The sequence below is a fragment of the Schistocerca cancellata genome, chromosome 1 (assembly GCF_023864275.1).
Source record: "Schistocerca cancellata isolate TAMUIC-IGC-003103 chromosome 1, iqSchCanc2.1, whole genome shotgun sequence".
Taxonomy (NCBI): domain Eukaryota; kingdom Metazoa; phylum Arthropoda; class Insecta; order Orthoptera; family Acrididae; genus Schistocerca; species Schistocerca cancellata.
In genome coordinates, this window is record NC_064626.1 from 894,018,333 (window position 1) to 894,040,217 (window position 21,885).

A 21,885-nucleotide genomic window follows, 5' to 3' on the forward strand; every position below is an offset into this window, starting at 1 on the left:
TGGCAGTCATTGGTTTGAAAAGTTAATGTGTTGTATATTATTGTTACAGGGCGACTATTATTGAACTGTATAAAAAAAATGGTCATAACTTAACAGTTTGCGTTAGGACGTTCAAACTGCACGGTTGGCCATGGGGCATGACGGGAATTATTATGATTGCATATGGTTTGGTTTAGCAACGAAACCCACTTTCATTTGGATGGGTTCGTCGATAAGCGAAATTGGTGCATTTGGGGGACTGAGTATTCACATTTCGTGATCGAGAAATCTCTTCACTCTCCACATGTGACTGTGTGGTGTGCAACGTCCAGTCACAGAATAATCGGTGTGACATTTCTTGACGACACGGTGGCTACCAAACAGTATGTGAAGGTTTTGGTAAATGATTTCATCTCCGTTATCCAAAGTGACACTAATTTCGAAAATATGTGGTTCATGCAAGACGGAACTCGACCTCATCGAAGCATGAGAGTGTTTGATGTCGTGGAGGAGCACTTAGGGGACCGAATTCTGTCTCTGGGTTACCCAGAGGCCATTGGCATGGGCGCGATTTGGTGCCATATTCTCTGGATCTGAATATATGCAACTACACTCCTGGAAATTGAAATAAGAACATCGTGAATTCAGTGTCCCAGGAAGGGGAAACTTTATTGACACATTCCTGGGGTCAGATACATCACATGATCACACTGACAGAACCACAGGCACATAGACACAGGCAACAGAGCATGCACAATGTCGGCACTAGTACAGTGTATATCCACCTTTCGCAGCAATGCAGGCTGCTATTCTCCCATGGAGACGATCGTAGAGATGCTGGATGTAGTCCTGTGGAACGGCTTGCCATGCCATTTCCACCTGGCGCCTCAGTTGGACCAGCGTTCGTGCTGGACGTGCAGACCGCGTGAGACGACGCTTCATCCAGTCCTAAACATGCTCAATGGGGGACAGATCCGGAGATCTTGCTGGCCAGGGTAGTTGACTTACACCTTCTAGACCACGTTGGGTGGCACGGGATACATGCGGACGTGCATTGTCCTGTTGGAACAGCAAGTTCCCTTGCCGGTCTAGGAATGGTAGAACGATGGGTTCGATGACGGTTTGGATGTATCGTGCACTATTCAGTGTCCCCTCGACGATCACCAGTGGTGTACGGCCAGTGTAGGAGATCGCTCCCCACACCATGATGCCGGGTGTTGGCCCTGTGTGCCTCGGTCGTATGCAGTCCTGATTGTGGCGCTCACCTGCACGGCGCCAAACACGCATACGACCATCATTGGCACCAAGGCAGAAGCGACTCTCATCGCTGAAGACGACACGTCTCCATTCACGCCTGTCGCGACACCACTGGAGGCGGGCTGCACGATGTTGGGGCGTGAGCGGAAGACGGCCTAACGGTGTGCTGGACCGTAGCCCAGCTTCATGGAGACGGTTGCGAATGGTCCTCGCCGATACCCCAGGAGCAACAGTGTCCCTAATTTGCTGGGAAGTGGCGGTGCGGTCCCCTACGGCACTGCGTAGGATCCTACGGTCTTGGCGTGCATCCGTGCGTCGCTGCGGTCCGGTCCCAGGTCGACGGGCACGTGCACCTTCCGCCGACCACTGGCGACAACATCGATGTACTGTGGAGACCTCACGCCCCACGTGTTGAGCAATTCGGCGGTACGTCCACCCGGCTTCCCGCACGCCCACTATACGCCCTCGCTCAAAGTCCGTCAACTGCACATACGGTTCACGTCCACGCTGTCGCGGCATGCTACCAGTGTTAAAGACTGCGATGGAGCTCCGTATGCCACGGCAAACTGGCTGACACTGACGGCGGCGGTGCACAAATGCTGCGCAGCTAGCGCCATTCGACGGCCAACACCGCGGTTCCTGGTGTGTCCGCTGTGCCGTGCGTGTGATCATTGCTTGTACAGCCCTCTCGCAGTGTCCGGAGCAAGTATGGTGGGTCTGACACACCGGTGTCAATGTGTTCTTTTTTCCATTTCCAGGAGTGTACTTTTCGTGGGGATATACTACTGACAAGATGTACAGCAAAAATCCAGAACCATTGATGAGCTAAAAAATAATGGTAGCCCACAACACATTTTCATAGGATATCTACGAAGATGAAAAATTCTGATAGATTTCAACTTGGGGCTTTATAACCAAACCTATTGTGCAACGCAAGAAGTCGACTTCCACAGGACAGCAGCTAGAGAGTTGCACTATTAGGTAAGCCGTGATAACCAGTCCTAGTTAGTGCTGTTAGACACTGGTCCTCTTTCTCTCTCTCTCTCTCTCTCTCCCTCTCTCTCTCTCTCTAGCTGATAAATACTGCCATCTCTCATTAACAGTACGAATGCCACGAGTCAGCAAATACTGTAAAAGAACTGATAATACTTCGGTACTGATATGAACTGGGGCACCCTAGTAATATCTCACCAATCAATATTCTGTATGCCTCAATGTCATTAATAAGTGATAACTAGAAAAGTGATCCTCAGATTATAATTAATGGAAAGACCATGTTCTGCTTTTAAATACCATTGTATAATGGCAGAATACTGGTTCATATGTCTTAAATACTTTAGCGAAAAGACGTAATTAACCATCAAGTTACTTATGTTCCAAAATAGATCTCATGTCAAAACAAAAAGGAAATTACGACACCTATAAATTACATTTCTGCATTTGTGAACCTAATACTCTAATTTCATTCTATGCAATTGTTAATCTCAAGTGTATTACTGCACTTCAAATAGTCTGTCTTATTGCAATCTGATGGACTGAAATGGCTTGTCTAAATATCAGCTACGGTAGTAAACTACAATACAAAATGCATCTTCATGTTCTTTAATGGATTTTGCAAAGCGTTCCCACAATGCAGCTCATATAGATACATCGATATGCCACCATGGATCGACCATGCAGCCACAGACTCACTTCATGCATACTTCTTTGCCTCCCATCAACGTTTGAGGCGCTTGTGTATTTGTAGCTGCATGTGAAATGTCGCGATCCGCGGTTTTCAAAGGATAGAATGAGTGCTTTAGTTGTCGACTCACTTTCAAGATCCCGTAAGGTATCTATATGGGCTAAATATTTAACATGATGATGATGAGGTCCCATACTCTGAAGAGTATAGGGGACGATGCGGGAGACCCGCAGAGCCGTACTAGGCAAGGTCCTAGCGGAGGTGGTTTGCAATTGCCTTCCTCTGACCACAATGGGGATGAATGATGATGATGAAGACGACACAACAGCACCCAGTCATCTCGAGGCAGGAAAAGGAAAAGAAATACAATTTACGAGGCTTGACGCCCACAATTTAATGGATCATTACAATACGTTTTTCTACCATCGCCTAATTGTTTAGCACAAAAATAGTACATCAGTTCATCCACCTGTAAGTTATTCAACATAGTTTGCCAACTATAACCTTAAAGTGGAATGGCAGTCCCTGAACATCGTTACCTTTCAGACACATTTGTCAGTAATCAAAAGGTGAGGTTTCCTAATGTTTCCATGTAAAAGACCATTCAATAGAGACATTTTTGTGGTTCTATTTGAAGACAAATAGTTATCAAAATAACAGTTAAAATTCGAATGGAACTGTTAATAAAATTGATTGATTTAAATTTTTCTGTTGGCCTTATGATCACTGAACATGCTTACAGTGTCATACTAACAGCAATGTAAAATCAGATCTTCATCTTGAACTTAAAATGTATTTAGTGACACCTAAGGCTAATACAATCTTTGTTCACAATGAGTGTTTAGAATGCTAGATGAATTATGCTTTATATCTCACCTTGCCTTTTCTTGCTGCAACGTTTCTGCTTCTATTCTGGAATTGTTTAATTGAGAAACAAGATTATCACGTTCTACTGAAAGATTCTGAAGTTGTTCTTTTAGATTAGCTAATTCTCTATTTTCATATGTGTCACCGCCACGATAATCTTGCCTCTCTGATTCAAGAATTTCTATCCTTCTTTGGAGACTGTCTATTATTCCTCGTAGCTCTTCACACTCTTTTCCTTCTTGGCTTCGTTTTTCTGGAATAGTGGAATAATAGCCAGATTCCTCGTGGCTCTGTAAAGAAATATATATGATTTAATGAGAGTTATCCCAATTTATTAAGGCATAATAACTTTGATATACAGAACACTCATACACACATGAATTAAAGGGATTATTATTTCCTGATTTTTCCTAACGTAGCTCAGAATGTGATATGTTAATAACTAGTTTTCTAGCCATGGAGAGAGCGTATTTTAACACAACAACAGGTTTACATAGGAACCAGACGATTAAAGCAACTCGGATATAGGACTCAGAGCAGTTAATGAGCAGCACACATCAAATGAGATGAGGAAGCCAGGACTCAGAGCAGTTAATGAGCAGCACACATCAAATGAGATGAGGAAGCCTTGAAATGTGCAAAGTATTAGCATGAAGAAAGGTAGGCTGTTAGGTAGTAGCAATAGCCCTCAATTACAGGAACGCTTAGGGGTAGCGTAATAGGCCACCAGCATTTTCAAACCAAATCCAGGGCTGAATCAAGTGGTAGAAGACTTAGCATCTTTCTGCAAAGATTTTTCAAAAGAGGGCCATGTAGATAGTGAGTGAAGCAAGAAACGTTTGTACAGAAATGGGGTATATGACATAGGTAGTGACCTAGACAAGATGACTTCCCTGACTCATGGCAGCAATGTACACTTGTCGAGCTGTTTTGGCATCATGGTCGGCATCTTAATGAGGCTCTGAGAAGGACTAATGTAAGGTTAGAGATGGCACTGATGGCTGCCGACTGTGCATATCACTGTGGTAGCACTCAGGATCACCTATATGTGAAATTTCTCCAGGAATGACCTACACATAAAAAGTACTGGGAAGAACAGAACGGTACAGCTGATTCATGAACGTATAGAAATCGCTCTTGGGCCATGGATGCAGGGCCATGGATGGGCCATGGATGTTCACATGCCTACTATCATGGACAGGTGAAGTAGGTCTTTTTTTTAAAGGATAAATCTGAACTATCGGTTCTCTTGTCTAGAAAGTATTCCAATTAGTTAAAAAATTCTGTATCAAGCATTCAGAAGAAATATTCTGACACATTAATTGGAATACTTGTTACATTCATAAATAAAAAGAAAGCATTAGACAAGGTAACAGGGAACATTTCACAAATTAAGTAATCCTGTGTAAGAGCATCAATAATATATATATATATATATATATATATATATATATATATATATATATATATATATATATATATATATATATATAGCAATGTGAAGTTGAGCTCCAATCTTTAATCTGGAGAGTAGTTTGTGTTGCTCGGAACTGCTGTAGAAACACAGAAATCGAATATGTAGTATTATTGTTGTATGAAGGGACAGACTCTTACTGTAAGATTCCTTCAAAGGGAGGAGAATCATGTGTTTGTATCAGTAAAGGAAAACAGTTTAAATGAAGACTGGCCTTATTCCATGCCGTGAAGACAAACACTTTAAAATATCATTTATTTCATTTATTGCACTTGACATCACCAAGAAATAAATCATTCTGTGTTTGTAACATTACCCAAGTGGTAGTGTCAAAGCGTTTTTCAATAAATTAATAAAAGTTATGCATAAAGCTAAAAGTCAACATTATATTGTGTGGAGACATAAATGTCATAAATTAAACTAGTGCCACCATCATAAATATCCATCAGAGTTAGCTGACACCATGCTGGCTAAATTTAAAAACCGTAACTGGTGTTTGTATGCACAAACGATTGATGAGGAGTAAAACATGTTTGAAACACATTGTAGAATGTTAAGTATAAAATAAATAAATGTGAGTGGTAGCAGAAAAATAGTAATTATTATCCCTCAGAGTTTGGGATGTCTCTGCTGGTCAATACTGCAGCAAGGGTTACTACCATGACTGGATAAGTAATCAACCATGTCACAAATATGGACAGGCTATGGACAAGCTATAAAACTTGTGTATAGTAAAGAGAGATAAAGCTAAGGATGGTATCAATTTACTTCCTCAAAATATCAGGGGAATAAAAAATACAGTAGATGAGGTGTTCGAGTGTTTAGATGATCCCAAAAATAAGACTGAGACTGATATACTTCTCTGTCTGAATACCATAACTGTAGGATTGGAAAGTGTCAGTATAAATGGGCATAATTTAGAATCTTAAACTTATATATTTAGCATGGATAAATGAGGGATTGCCGCTTACACAAAACAAGAGTATAAATACAAAACTGTAGAAGTAAGTGAATTCTGTGTCAATAAGCACTTTGAAGTTTGTGCATGTGAACTGCAGCTATACAACGTACTGATAATATTTGCAACAGTGTACAGGTCCCCATTACGAGATTTGGAGCTATTCACGAAAAAGTTTGACTCCCTATATAACGTAGTGATAATATTTGCAACAGTGTACAGGTCCCCATTACGAGATTTGGAGCTATTCACAAAAAAAGGTTGACTCCCTATTATGCTGTCTGTCAGACAAAAAGAAGAAGTTATTGATCTGTGGTGATTTCAAAGTAAACTTTCTAAGTAATTCTGATAGGAAAAGTGAACCAGAAGTGTCATTAGTGGCATATAACTTACATCTCAGTGATCAATTTCCCTTCATGTATAGCTCAAGATAGTAGCACTCTAACATATAATGTATTTGTACACCAAGAGGATGTACAGCTAACACATGCATTCAATGTGATAAATGGATTACCAGACCATGATGAACAATTGATTAACTTACAAAACCTAGCAGGATGTACAGTTCAGAAACCATTAAGGTAATAGTGTAAGGTTGCTCAACCCAATATCTATAGAGTACTTCAGAGAACGTTGATTGTGGATATTTATACAAAAGCCAAATTCTAACGTCAAATGCAACACACTTCTTGATAAATTTAAATCTCTTTTTGTTCACTGTTAGCCAAAAAAATTAGTAAACGTAACGACCAAACAGTTTTCAAAGAAACTACAGATTATGCAAGTATTAAAGTGTCTTCAGGAATAAAAACAAAACTGTCTAAGACAACAAGAATTAGTAAAGACCCAGAAGTAATTTTACACTATAATTAGTGGTAAAGTAATGTGAAAAGTTGTAAGAAAATGAAAAATATGTATATTAGAGATGAAATTAACAACTCTGGCAATAAAATCAAATCGATATGGAATGTTGTTACAAGGGAGACAGGAATACTAACCAATGGGGTAGCTAGTATCACTATTAAAGAGAATGAGACCATCTTAACCAACAGTACACAGGTAGCTAACGCATTAAACAACCATTTATTAAGTGTAGGTGAAAAAATTGGTGTGAATAGTTGAAAAGAAAAAGCAAATCAGTACACAGAAGAGTCAGTTTTGAGAAATTCTAGTCAGATTAATTTTCACCTAAAAACCTCTTGTGAAATAAGGAAAATCATTAGATCCTTGAAAAGTAAATATTCTGTACAAGTAGATGACATCTATAACAAGATATTAAACCAAGGTGGAGCAGTTACAGCTGATGTTCTGAGTCACATATGTAGTGCATCACTAACTCAAGGTATTTTCCTAGACAGGTTAAAATAAGCCATTGTCAAACCTTTCTACAAAAATGGGGGTACCACAGATGTCAGTAATTATCAGCCAGTATACTTGCTCACAGCATTTTCAAAAATTGTCAAGAAAGTAATGTACTCAATAGTCCCCCATCTCAACATTAATGGAATACTTAGTAAATCACAGTTAGGATTTCAAAAATGTTGCTCCACTGAGACAGCAATGTAAAATTTCACTGACCACATAATAGAGTCTTTAAATAGTAAAATGTCACCACTAGGAATTTTCTGTGTCATATCCAAAGCCTCTGATTGTGTGAACCATGACATTGTATTACAGAAATTACAATTCTATTGTATAATGGAACGTCGGTTTGCAGTAGGGTTTTGGAGCGTATACTGTATTCAAACATTATGAATCACCTCGAAGGGAACGATCTATTGATACGTAATCAGCATGGCTTCATAAAACATGGTTCTTGTGCAATGCAGCTAGCTCTTTATTCGCACAAAGTAATGGCCGCTATTGACAGTTGTGCGACTGGATTCGTGATTTCCTGTCAGGAAGGTTGCAGTTCGTAGTAATAGATGGCAAATCATCGAGTAAAACTGAACTGATATCAGGTGTTCCCCAGGGAAGCGTCCTGAGATCTCTGCTGTTCCTGATCTATATAAATGACCTGGGTGAGAATCTGAGCAGTTCTCTTAGATTGTTCGCAGATGATGGCGTAATTTACCGTCTAGTAAGATCATCCGAAGACCAGTATCAGTTGCAAAGCGATTTAGAAAAGATTGCTTTATGGTGTGGCAGGTGGCAGTTGACGCTACATAACAAAAAGTGTGAGGTGATCCACATGAGTTCCAAAAGAAATCCGTTGGAATTCGATTACTCGATAAATAGTACAATTCTCAAGGCTGTCAATTCAACTAAGTACCTGGGTGTTAAAATTACGAACAACTTCAATTGGAAAGACCACATAGATAATATTGTGGGGAAGGTGAGCCAAAGGTTGCGTTTCATTGGCAGGACACTTAGAAGATGCAACAAGTCCACTAAAGAAACAGCTTACACTACATTCGTTCGTTCTCCGTTAGAATATTGCTGCGCGGTGTGGGATCCTTAGCAGGTGGGATTGACGGACGACATTGAAAGGGTGCAAAAGGGGCAGCTCGTTTTGTATTATAACGTAATAGGGGAGAGAGTGTGGCAGATATGATACGAGAGTTGGGATGGAAGTCGTTAAAGCAAAGACGTTTTTCGTCACGGCGAGATCTATTTACGAAATTTCAGTCAACAAATTTCTCTGCCGAATGCGAAAATATTTTGTTGAGCACAACTTACATAGCTAGGAATGATCATCCAAATAAAATAAGAGAAATCAGAGCTCGAACAGTAAGGTTTAGGTGATCGTTTTTCCCGTGCGCTGTTCGGGAGTGGAATGGTAGAGAGATAGTATGATTGTGTTTCGATGAACACTCTGCCAAGCACTTAAATGTGAACTGCTGAATAGTCATGTAGATGTAGACATGCAGATGTAGCATATGAGTGGTTTGAATCATATTAAAAGAACACAAAAAAGTTTCTTTATGTGGTTTAGGTGATTTAAGGAAGTTTCCCATTTCATCTAAATGGGGTGAAATTACATTAGGTGCTCTAACAGGGTTCGATCATTGGTTCCCTTCTGTTGTTATATATGTGAATGATCTCCCTTCGTATCGGAAACAAGAAGCTAAACTGACTCTGTTTGCTGATAATACAATAGAAAATGATACAAATAATGTCTTTGGAAAAGTTATTAATTGGTTTTCTGCGAATGGGCTTGCTCTGAACAAACACAGTACATCCAATTTTCAACTGCAAGGTATACAGTTCCTTCAATAAATATAAGACACAAACAGAAGTCAGTAGCCAGGGTAGATTGTACTAAATTTTTGGATATTCATGCAAGTGAGAATCTTAATTGGAAAATTCATATTTGGATCTACTAAACTGACTAGGTTCAGCAACTTTTACAGTCAGAGTAATTGTCAATTTTGAGGATATAGAAAGTAGTAAGCTAACATAATTTGCATGCTTTAAAATTCTGATCTCACACAGAATAGTATTTTGGGGTAATTCAACACTTAGACAAAAAGTATACACTGCTCAAAAGAAAGTGGTTAGAATAATGTGTGGGGCTCATGGTCACACATCTTGTAGGCATCTGTTTAAAAGGTTAGAAATTCTTACAACAGCCTCACAGCACATTTACTCAGTAATGAAATTTGATCTCAACAACATGGACCAGTTTCAAAACAACAGTGACATTCATGATTATTATACCAGAAGAAACAAAGATCACACCATCTTCTACTTAACCTATCTTTGACACAGAAAACGGTAAAATATGCTACTGTGAAACTCTTTGATAAATTACCAGATGAAATTAAATGTCTGACAGACAGCACTAATAATTTCAAAAATAAACCGAAATGATATCTCCTTGACAACTCCTATACTGCAGATAAATTGCCGAGTAGGAATCAAGAAATCTACGTATAGTATATGGATTTTGTGCCATTTGATGGAACGGAGTAGTTCATAAAAATTTTGACCTTTTTTTTAAAAAAAAAGAAAGAAAGAAAGAATGTGTGCATTTCTTATGCACTTGACACATTCCAGCCGCGTGGGATTGGCCACGTTATCTCAGGTCCTGCATTCATGGACTGTGTGGCTGGCCCGGCGGAGGTTCGAGTCCTCCCTCAGGCATGGGTATGTGTGTTTGTCCTTAGGATGATTTAGGTTAAGTAGTGTGTAAGCTTAGGGGCTGACGACCTTAGCAGTTAAGTCCCGTAAGATTTCACACACACATTTTTGATATGTTCCACCATGAGACTGATCAATGGAACATTTAACTAACTAACAAGAACGGTCACACCAGACATTAATTAAACGTCAGAACAACATTGACATAAGTTTAGAACCAAAGATAGAATATACGTACTTGAGATACCTAAAGATATAAATCACCTCAGACCATAGCCTGTTACTGTGTAAATATAAAACATCTATGGTGTGAAACTTCCTGGCAGATTAAAACTGTGTGCCCGACCGAGACTCGAACTCGGGACCTTTGCCTTTCGCGGGCAAGTGCTCTACCAACTGAGCTACCGAAGCACGACTCACGTCCGGTACTCACAGCTTTACTTCTGCCAGTACCTCGTCTCCTACCTTCCAAACTTTACAGAAGCTCTCCTGTGAACCTTGCAGAACTAGCACTCCTGAAAGAAAGGATATTGCGGAGACATGGCTTAGCTTCCATAAAGTTTGGAAGGTAGGAGACGAGGTACTGGCAGAAGTAAAGCTGTGAGGACGGGGCGTGAGTCGTGCTTGGGTAGCTCAGTTGGTAGAGCACTTGCCCGTGAAAGGCAAAGGTCCTGAATTTGAGTCTCGGTCTGGCACACAGTTTTAATCTGCCAGGAAGTTTCATATCAGTGCACACTCTGCTGCAGAGTGAAAATCTCATTCTGGAAACATCCCCCAGCCTGTGGCTAAGCCATGTCTCCGCAATATCCTTTCTTTCAGGAGTGCTAGTTCTGCAAGTTTCGCAGGAGAGCTTCTGTAAAGTTTGGAAGGTAGGAGACGAGGTACTGGCAGAAGTAAAGCTGTGAGTACCGGACGTGAGTCGTGCTTCGGTAGCTCAGTTGGTAGAGCACTTGCCCGCGAAAGGCAAAGGTCCTGAGTTCGAGTCTCGGTCGGGCACACAGTTTTAATCTGCCAGGAAGTTTCATATCAGCGCACACTCCGCTGCAGAGTGAAAATCTCATTCTGGATCTATGGTGTGAACTGTCATAAAAATATTAGCCACACCGTACAAAACACCACAAAATTGACATGAAATCGATATTTTAGAATTTCACATGAAATATAAGGAGAATAGTAACCAGATACAGTCATACCAGATGTTTATATATATATATATATATATATATATATATATATATATATGCATTAGGACTACACAGACATAAGTCTCTCTCTTGCTTACAGAATTTAGAAATATAAAAATTAATTAAAACACAGTTGTTTGTGATATGTGATAATGAAAATTATGACTGTGATGTTAATTATACCTCAATAACTCCGAAATTCTTGACTGATAAAAAATTAAAACTAAAATTCCTTTAGAACTATAGAGCACTGTAATTCTCGAACTTCATGTAAGCAGGGGATTTCAATGTTGATTTGCTGAAAGAGTGTAATAGGAAGAATGACCTTGTAGTATTACTCAGTTCTTTCAATTTGAGCTCCGTCATTGATTTTCCTACTCGGATAACAAAGAACAGCAGTACATTGATAGATAACTTTTTTATAGACCAAGATAAGTTTAAGGACATAAATGCTTATCCTGTTGAGAATGGTCTTTCAGATCATGGTGCACAGCTACTTACAGTACATGACATAGCTCCATGCAGTATATCAAATCAGAATTTCAAAGCAGTGCATTCAATTAACAATATAAATATTGCAAACTTTAGGGAAAGCCTACAGCAGCTAGACTGGGATGAAGTGTGTAAGGAACCCGATGCAAACTTCAAATATAACTTATTTCACGATACATTTTTAAGGGTATTTGAAAATTGTTTTCCCAAGAAAATAGTTAAACATAATTCCAAGAAAACATATAAAAAACCTTGGCTAACTAAAGGAATAAGAATATCTTGCAACTGTAAAAGAGAACTGTATCTAACAGCAAGAGGGAGTACTAACCCCGAAATTGTTCAATATTATAAAAACTATTTTGCGGTACTAAGAAAAGTTATTAAAAAGTCCAGAAGCATGTGAATCATGTCTGAGATCAGTAACTCTGATAATAAAATTAAAGCAATTTGGAATATTATTGAAAGGGAAACAGGGCAACCAAGACCACAGGAAGACCATAAAACTGAATGACAACTGTACTAACAAACAATCAGAAATTGAAAATATTTTCAATAATCATTTTTTAAATGTTGTGGAGAAAATAGTATCTAGATCTTCACTAGAAGAGGCAAGGCTACTAATAGAAGAGGCCATACCTGTGCAGTTTGAAACAACTGTAATTCCACGAACTCTCACTCTGAAATCAGTAAAATAATAAACTCACTGAAAAGTAAAAGCTCTTACAGAATTGATGGCATTTCCGGCAAGGTACTTAAAGCTTGTTCCCCACAGATAAGTAGGATTCTCAGCCACGTATGTAATAGCTCTTTGGAGCAGGGTGTTTTCCCTGATAGACTGAAATATGCCATTGTAAAACCACTGCATAGAAAGCTCTATCAAAAAGTTTTGAGAAAGTAATGGATTCAAGAGTAGCCTCCCATATTTGTAAAAATAAAGTACTAACAAAACGTCAGTTTGGTTTTCAGAAAGGTTTTTCAAGAGAAAATGCTATATAGGCTTTCACTGATCAAATATTAAATGCTCTGAATAACCGGACATCACCCATTGGTATTTTGTGTGATCTCTCAAAGGCCTTTTATAGTGTAAATCATGGAATTCTTTTAGATAAGCTAAATCATTATGGTTTGAGTGGGGCAGTGCCCAAATGGTTTAATTCATACTTAACTGGAAGAATGCAGAAAGTTGAAATAAGAGGTTCATCTAATGTTAAAACAACAGCTGATTCCTCAAACTGGGGAGCTATCAAGTATTGGGTCCCACAGGGTTCAGTCTTAGGTCCTTTACTGTTTTTGATTTACATTAATGACTTACCATTCCACATTGATGAAGATGCAAAGTTAGTTCTTTTTGCTGAGGATACAAGTATAGTAATAACATCCAAAAAACAAGAACTAAGTGATGTAATTGTAAATGATGTTTTTCACAAAATTATTAAGTGGTTCTCAGCAAACGGACTCTATTTAAATTTTGATAAAACACAGTATATACAGTTCTGTACAGTAAATGGCACAGCTGCAGTAATAAATATAGACTTTGAACAGAAGTCTGTAGGTAAGGTAGAATTTTCAAAATTTTTAGGTGTGTCCATTGGTGAGAGGTTAAACTGGAAGCAACACATTGATGGTCTGCTGAAACGTCTGAGGTCAGCTACGTATGCTATTAGGGTTATTGCTAATTTTGGTGATAAGAATCTCAGTAAATTAGCTTACTATGCCTACTTTCATTCACTGCTTTCAAAAATGGTTCAAATGGCTCGGAGCACTATGGGACTCAACTGCTGTGGTCATAAGTCCCCTAGAACTTAGAACTACTTAAACCTAACTAACCTAAGGACATCACACACATCCATGCCCGAGGCAGGATTCGAACCTGCAACCGTAGCAGTCATGCGGTTCCAGACTGTAGCGCCTTTAACCGCTCGGCCACTCCGGCCGGCTCACTGCTTCCGTATGGCATCATATTCTGGGGTAATCATCATTGAGTAGAAAAGTATTCACTGCTCAAAAACGTGTAATCAGAATAATTGCTGGAGCCCACCCACGGTCATCCTGCGGACATCTATTTAAGGATCTAGGGATCCTCACAGTAACCTCACAGTATATATATTCACTTATGAAATTTGTTGTTAATAATCCAACCCAGTTCAAAAGTAATAGCAGTGTGCATAGCTATAACACTAGGAGAAAGAATGATCTTCACTATGCAGGGTTAAATCTGACTTTGGCACAGAAAGGGGTAAATTATGCCGCCACAAAAGTCTTTGGTCACCCACCAAACAGCATCAAAAGCCTGACAGATAGCCTACTAACATTTAAAAATAAATTAAAAGAATTTCTAGATGACAACTCCTTCTACTCATTGGTTGAATTTTTAGATATAAATTAAGGGAAAAAACAACAACTTAAACATTAGTGTCATGCAATATTTTGTGTAATGTAATATCTTGTACAGACATCTTTTATTAACCTGAAACGTTCCACATCATTATGAAGTGTCGTATTCATGATCTATGGAACAAGTATTAATCTAATTTAATCTAGGTACCATGCTTGACAATATAAATCTTCCAAAACAGCTGTCGTAATAACCAATAAATGTTTTAATTAGTGATACTGGAACCTTATAATATAATTTCAATACATGCAGAGTATACGAGCTGTTTTAAGTAACATAATAAATGAGTAGTCCACATCAGAGAAGTATTTAAAACAGGCAAGAGTTGTAACTCTGCAACAGAAAGGTAATGCAGAAGAAATAAGAAATCACCAGTCCATTTCACTGCTGTCATTATTCGCAGAAATAATAGTCTATTACAAATGACAGAATAACGAATTACTGGAATAAATGTAACCTTCCAAATTAATCACAGTTTTCTTTCCAGAGTGGTAGAAATATGGAATGAGCTACAGCTGAATTCATAAAACGATGCTTGAAGCTCCTGACAATGATTAATGTGTTATAAGAATATTTTTAGAAATTTCTATGACTTTTAATGCTGTTTACCACAGCTACATAAATAAAAATCAATTACTGAATCACGAAACACCATCAGTTGAAGACAGGTCGACCGATTTGGCTGTTTTTTGGGGGGGGGGGGGGTTCTTAATTCTTAGTAAAGGTTTGCATGAAAGAAAATTTTTGGGAAATCCACTGGAAAGGTCAGAAAGTTTTATGGTATCTTTGTATGAAAATCTCAATAAAATGTGACTTCGGTTTGATAGTTCTGCTGTCACAGCTTTTCATAACAAAAAAATAGGTGTGTCATTCAGTTACACAGTTCTGCAGTCGCATGTTTTCATAACGACAACAAATTCAGCATTGAATACTGATATTTTGCGAAAAAGAATAAATTGAAAGCGGTATTTCAGAGTGTTATCTGTGGTGATAAAATCTTTGGTGTGTTGCCAAAATAGAACAGATGTCAGTTAGTGGTAATTTGGTGTGTTGCAAACATTTAACTGATTTTAGTGCGTAGTTTATTTCTTTCGCAGGAATGCCACCAGTATGGTGTCGAAAAATCAGTCCGTGTACGGGCAACGCAGGCAAATTGATTGACTGACGGACAACTCATAGCCTGAACCGCTGGAGATATAGACACATAATACAAGAAGAGTAAACACTTTCTTCTAAATCGGCTGTGTGAAAGAACATAATAAGCTGTGCTATGAAAATGTGCAACTTAGTTTCCCTTTTCAATGTAATTATTAGTAGGAAACAGGGAAGCTGTGTTTATGGCTGCCTTTATGATCCTACCTGTTCATAGATTAAAACCATGAGAAATGCTGTCATTAAAGCTATTATCGTCACAGATCTAGCAGCTGGAAAGGTTTTTCTCATTCCCTGTGTTCTAAATATTCCAACCGATTTACACATTCATTTCGACTTCCATTCTCAATTAAGGTTCCACTTGCACTAACAATAAAAGAAGTCAGAGAGGAGGAGAAGGAGAGGATGGGCAGGTAACAGGGAGGAAATGGATGTAAAGAATGGGAAGCAGGATACGGACAGGGTGATGAGGGAGAAGGAGATGGATCAGAGAGCACTGGATTGGAGATGTACAGGGAGCGTGGGGAAGATGATGGGCTAAGATAGGAGGGGGAGGGAGGGAAGAGGGGGAGATGAACAAAGGGAGGGGAAGAAGTAGGCGGTAAAGACAATGGGGAAGGAGGAGATTAGGACCTAGATCCAATTCCCTGATATACTTAACAATTGCGAACCACTACCAGGTTCGCTAGTGATTTACTAAATATGCTAGAAGCGTTAAGAATAAGAGACAGAGCTAATGACGCTCCGATGATACCTAGCAAATGTGGTATAAAGAGCAGAGATAACACATACGTCAAATAAATCCACACTTTCACTAAAACCTTTTTTTTACGTCACCAGTCTCTTGACTGGTTTGATGCGGCCTGGCCCGCCACGAATTCTTCTCCTGTGCCATCCTCTTCATCTCAGAGTAGCTCTTGCAACCTATGTTCTTAATTATTTGCTGGATGTATTCCAGTCTCTGTCTTCCTCTAATATTTTTACTCTGTATAGCTCCCTCTTCTACCATGAAAGCTATTCCGTGATGTGTTAATAGATGTCTTCCCATCCTGTCCCTTCTTCTTATCGGAGTTTCCCATAAATTCCTTTCCTCGCCGATTCTATGGAGAACCTTCTCATTGCACACCTTGTGAGTCCATCTAATTTTCAATTCAAATGCTTTGATTTTCTTCTGTCCCAATTTTCCCCACAACCATGTTTCTCTACCATACAACATACTATACACCTTTATCAGAACCAAAGTACATTGATATACTAGTTCCTCATTGTGGAGTAGTAGGACCAGTACTGATCCTGATCTACATCTATGGCTTCCCAAATAGCGTTATTTATGGGGTAAAACTTCTCTTTTCTCATGACAGCACTATTGCAGCCGCTGAGAAAACAAGAGAAGTCCTTATGGAGAAGGCAAATAAAACCCTCAAAGAACTTTACAACTGGTCATTCTGAAATAAAGTGACACTGAAAAATAGAAAAACAAATGCTATGAATTTCAGTTCGAAGAGGGGAATTGACACTATTAAATTGCAGATAGATGACACCTCTATAGACTGTGTAACAAACATGGGATTTCTAGGAATGAATATTGATGCTCAACTGAAATGGTGTGACCATGCAAAGAAACTTGGAAACACGATGTCAACAGCATGTTAGGAAACAGGATGTCAACGGCATGTTATGCCCTTCCAGTCCTATCATCAGCGTGTAACAGGCAGAGTCTTTTACTTACACACTATTCATATTTACATTCAAATCTTAATTATGTAATTCTTTTCTGGAGAAGCAATGCAAGTAATATGAACGGAGTTTTCAATCTGAGGATAAGTGCCATAAGAAAAATGAAGAAAAAATAGTAGTCGAGCGCAATGTAAAGATCTGTTTAAAACAATGGGGATTTTAACTACACTATGTGAGTACATTCATTAATTGTAAACATTAAAAATAATACTGCACGAGTTGTAGTGATGTCTGACGCAGTGGTTAGCGTCGCTAGCTGGCGTGCTGAGGGTCGTCAGTTCAAACCCGAACAGCAGCAACAGTTTATTATTTAGTGTTCCTGGTCTAAGGTTGTTGAAATGTCTTATGTTTGTAATGTTTGTATATTCTGGAATACTCGATATTCGTATAAATACTAGCATCCTGGAATATTCCATGTTTGTATAAATGGCTGCGCTATCGATCCACTAAGTCAGTTCATTTCTGTTCTGGCTGTACGTTGGTATTCGTAACAAATGTGTTTCCAGTGATAAGTCTCGTATTCCACTGACGATCCTGCTTTTATATTTGGACTTGAATGTGGTTATGGCGTGGCATTGTTCGGTGGAGGCACCAAGAAATACAAAACATTTACATCACCATGGTTACAATTAGGCAATGTAAAAAGCGTAATCTACGCAGATAGAAACCAAAATTACCACAGTCCGTATATTCCGAAGACAGATGGACTACAAGCCAGCAGCAAGTCAGATGTCCATCAAGCATTCATCAGTGTTTTCTGAAGATGCTACTCAGGACTTCATAAAATGGCTGAAAGGACTCGACCGTATCACCCAAAACAACACGTGGGAAGACAGGACGTGTTTGGAATACATGTTCTTTACTTGGACAGCAGAGTCCGGCAGTGGATTGAGAACAACGAAAAGAAGCTCAATAATTGTCCCATCCTTGACAAAGTTAATCTCTAAGCACATGAAACCCTGCATATATTAATTATGTTATTTTTGGTGTTCTGGTATTGTAATACCAAGACGTATCCAATTTCTTTGTAAAAGTGGTATATACACGAAGAGAACTACTACTACTTATAACTGCTACCACTATAAAAACACTAAACCACTACTCAGGCTAAAATAATCTTTTGAATGTTGCAGCCCATTTTGATTTTGTGTACAGGAGTACGATGTATATTTTATAAACAATTTTTTGAATGTCAACGAATTACAAAGTTCAAATGTACTTTTCGTGTCTGTACCTAGTCAACAGAAACTTTAATTTAGTCATAATGAAGTTAACGAAGCTATCAAACAACTAATATTGAAGTAACAGCTCATACACTGGCATCGTCAGCTGAGTGAAGACAAAATGTTTAAATAAAGGGAGTCGTCTTGTTACGCAGAAACCTTTGCATGAATACAATTGGATAGTTAGATAGTACTGGGAACAAAAAGAGTGAAGCGTCAGAAATAATGCTGGTATTGTCTGAAAACCCTTACATAAAATACGACGACAAGTATTTTAGACTCTAAGATCCTTTAACACTCTAAGATGTCACAGATTCGAGCCGTTTTTAACCTGCAGGACTACGTTCCCCGGCTAGTGTACGTTCACAATCGATACGCACGTATTACGACCACCATTACTGTTCGCCAGATACTTTGCTAGGCAAAAGGTAGAATTAGTTTACCGATATTTCGCTCACCACGCGGTATTTCTGCAAAAGCAAAGATTCAAAAACTACTTCCTAAAATGGCTAGACTTAAGTACGAATTATCAGTTTTACGAAACGCACAATATGCACTCTGATATGACAGCACTTCCTGTACGACACTAGGTAGCACAACCTCTTATAATATTTAAATCTGATTACTCAGAATTGGTATCCAAGGTGCAGAGACGAGTGACACAATTTTGTCGCCTCAGTTCACAACTCAGACTGACTTCCAACTACACTGTGTTCAAACCTTCAGTAACTTCACCGTTGCTCGTCGATCGACCGAACAATGTAATGGAATTTATTTCTTTGAGCTCAAGCACCAATGCGGCCGACGTTGTGTCGGAATTATGTATTTTCGAAGTGCGTGTTCAATGCGTTTGAGAGGTTTTGCTGTATATATTTGTGGCGGCTGTTCTTTCGGACATGTGCGAAAAAACAGGCACCATTTTGATCCAGCAGCCAATAAGAATTAAGACACAAAGGAATGAAAGACATTGACTGCGAGTGGGCATTGACTGAAATCAATGGTGAAAGTTGAAAATTTGCACAGAACCTGATTCGACCCCAGGTCTCCGGCACAAATTCTCAATTTCCCCGTAGATATGCTACTAAAAATTTAATTTACGGATTAGTACCGTACACAGACGTTTTTCTCTAGAGTTGTTTGGTTTGCTGTCTAACAAAGACAAAAGGGTCGGGCGAACTTTGAGTTTGATGATACACGTTTGTATCTTTATCTTTTATGATCAGGGATATTTTTAGGCTATGCAACTAGATGTGGATAAATGTATTCGGTAGAAAATTGGGAGAATCTATTGCAACATACAGAAATCTGTTTTGAAATGTCTGAACTTTTTTATATTTGTGGCTGCAGTTCATTCCCAGAAATCAGATCCATAGGTAATTTACAGTGACAAAAAGAGTTGAAAAAGCTTAACTACATTTTAATGCTAAGACAACTACGTGTGATAAGCGGAAACTTTATTAGATAATATGTTGCATACGTCTCTTCGTTGTTAGTATTGCGTCTACTTCCATACATAAATATTTCTTGTAACATATTACTTTTCCAGGGGACAAATACATCATCAGCTGTTGTTTTAACATCCTGATCAACTCTTTGGTAAGTGAATGAATTAACTTGGGCTTTTGAGACTAATTTTACAGAGTAATGCCCATCGTTTGATGTTATCCAGGTATTCCGTCAGCTTGCGACCTATGTAGATTAGCTTCTAGCTGCTCCTGTGCGAGGAGGTTAAGCGTGCAACCAAGGGTAATTAATCACATGGCTACGGTTAGTACTTTTCGGATTAATTGACTACAGTATTGCAAACAAGGCAGCTTTAATGGAGTCCAGCAGCTTTGCTATGTAATTTGTTATTTTATTCTAGATGGCTAATCCTGACTGGCTTAACTTCAAGGAGAAGATAATTATTTTCAATGTGTATTGAGGAAAGTCACATTGCATGATTTTGTAGATTAACTCTAAGCATCAAACTTTGCCTAAATCCGTTCCAACATTGAGTAGATCAGCTCCAATGTCATGGTTAGAGTTAACATACTGCACAGATGTGTTCGACTTGCCTCAAGGCCTCATGGATTGTGCTTTGATTATATCGAAATTTAAACTGTCGCGAGACAATGATTTTGAAACTATGGAGGACTTACAGTAAAATTCTTTCGGGAATTTTTCAAGAAAACTAAGGAAAGAGGTAAGTCCGTAGTTCTGCAGAAATAGTCATTCTTTGACTACTTTTGATAATGGCCTCTGCCAATTTCATTGTTTTTTGGAGGTAATGTTGAACTGAACAAGCGTTAAAGATTCATTTACGGAAGTCTTTGAGGCACATGTCCGAGGCGCAGAGGTTTGATCTGATCCGGTTCAGGAACGTTTTAATGTCCCCATAGGATCTCTGGAGTGACGCATTCATGGTTGCAGAAATTGAGGTTCTCTATTAATGGGTCAATCTCCTGATGATCATTTCTTCATGATAATGATTATCCCGATCGCCTCCTGTTTTTCGACTGAGACTGTCCATACGGCGGAGGTCTGCTGTGTGATTGGTTTTTATTGATGTCTCAAATTTTTTTTTTCTTTTCGGTAAGAAAATCCTAGACAAGCCAGAGAAGATTTTAACTAGTGGTGTAACGATAATTGTTGTTGCTTTCTTGCTACTCACAGTTATGACATCTGTTGGAGATTTTATAACTTAGATGAAGTCTCGCTTGATATTTAAATTTGGAACTGTTGGAATTTTGGTGGAAATTATTGAATCGAATCGTTCGCACTGAGTGTAGTAAGTTGTTCTCCAATAATAAGAAGGATAGGGTAATGAAATTATTTTAAGTCGTTGACTACTGATAAATTGCACTGCCATGGAATGCTTTTCGGTATAAATGTGTTTAGCGTATCTGAATGCTCACTAGTAGTAAGGAGCGAAACGTTTCTAATGAATGGGAAAGAAGTCACGCAAAACTATAGGCCTACGTTTCTGACGTTTGTCTACTGCATAATTTTGGAACATGTTTTATGCTCGCGTATTATGACATGTCTGGAGACCAATCTCCTCTGTAGGAACCAGCATGGGTTCCGAAAACATCGATCGTGTGAAACCCAGCTCGCTCAGTACGTCCACGAGACCCAGGTAGATGTCGTGTTCTTTGACTTTCGGGCGGCATTCGGTACAGGTGCACATTGCCGCCTAATAAAACAAAATGCGAGCGTGTGAAATAGCAGACCAACTGTGTGACTGGATTGAAGAGTTTCTAGCAAAGAGAAGACAGCATGTCATTCTGAATGGAGAGATCTTCAGACGTAAAAGTAACTTCAGATATAGAGGCTGCGGCGCAGAAACTTCATTACTTGAAACGCGCGAAACACAGCTGCTGTTACTTATTGTTGGGTTTTTTTAAGTTAGTTTAGTAGC

At 38.9% G+C, this 21,885-nt stretch overlaps 1 protein-coding gene across 1 annotated transcript in view; it reads right to left on the minus strand.

Moving 5' to 3' along the window:
* Positions 1 to 21,885, minus strand: part of LOC126112051 (coiled-coil domain-containing protein 157-like) — a 127,815-nt gene that overhangs the window by 40,177 nt on the left and 65,753 nt on the right. Inside the window, exon 4 of the mRNA XM_049915008.1 lies at positions 3,797 to 4,077. Within this exon, the coding sequence (XP_049770965.1) occupies positions 3,797 to 4,077 (281 nt within the window). The remainder of the gene's footprint in view (positions 1 to 3,796; positions 4,078 to 21,885) is intronic.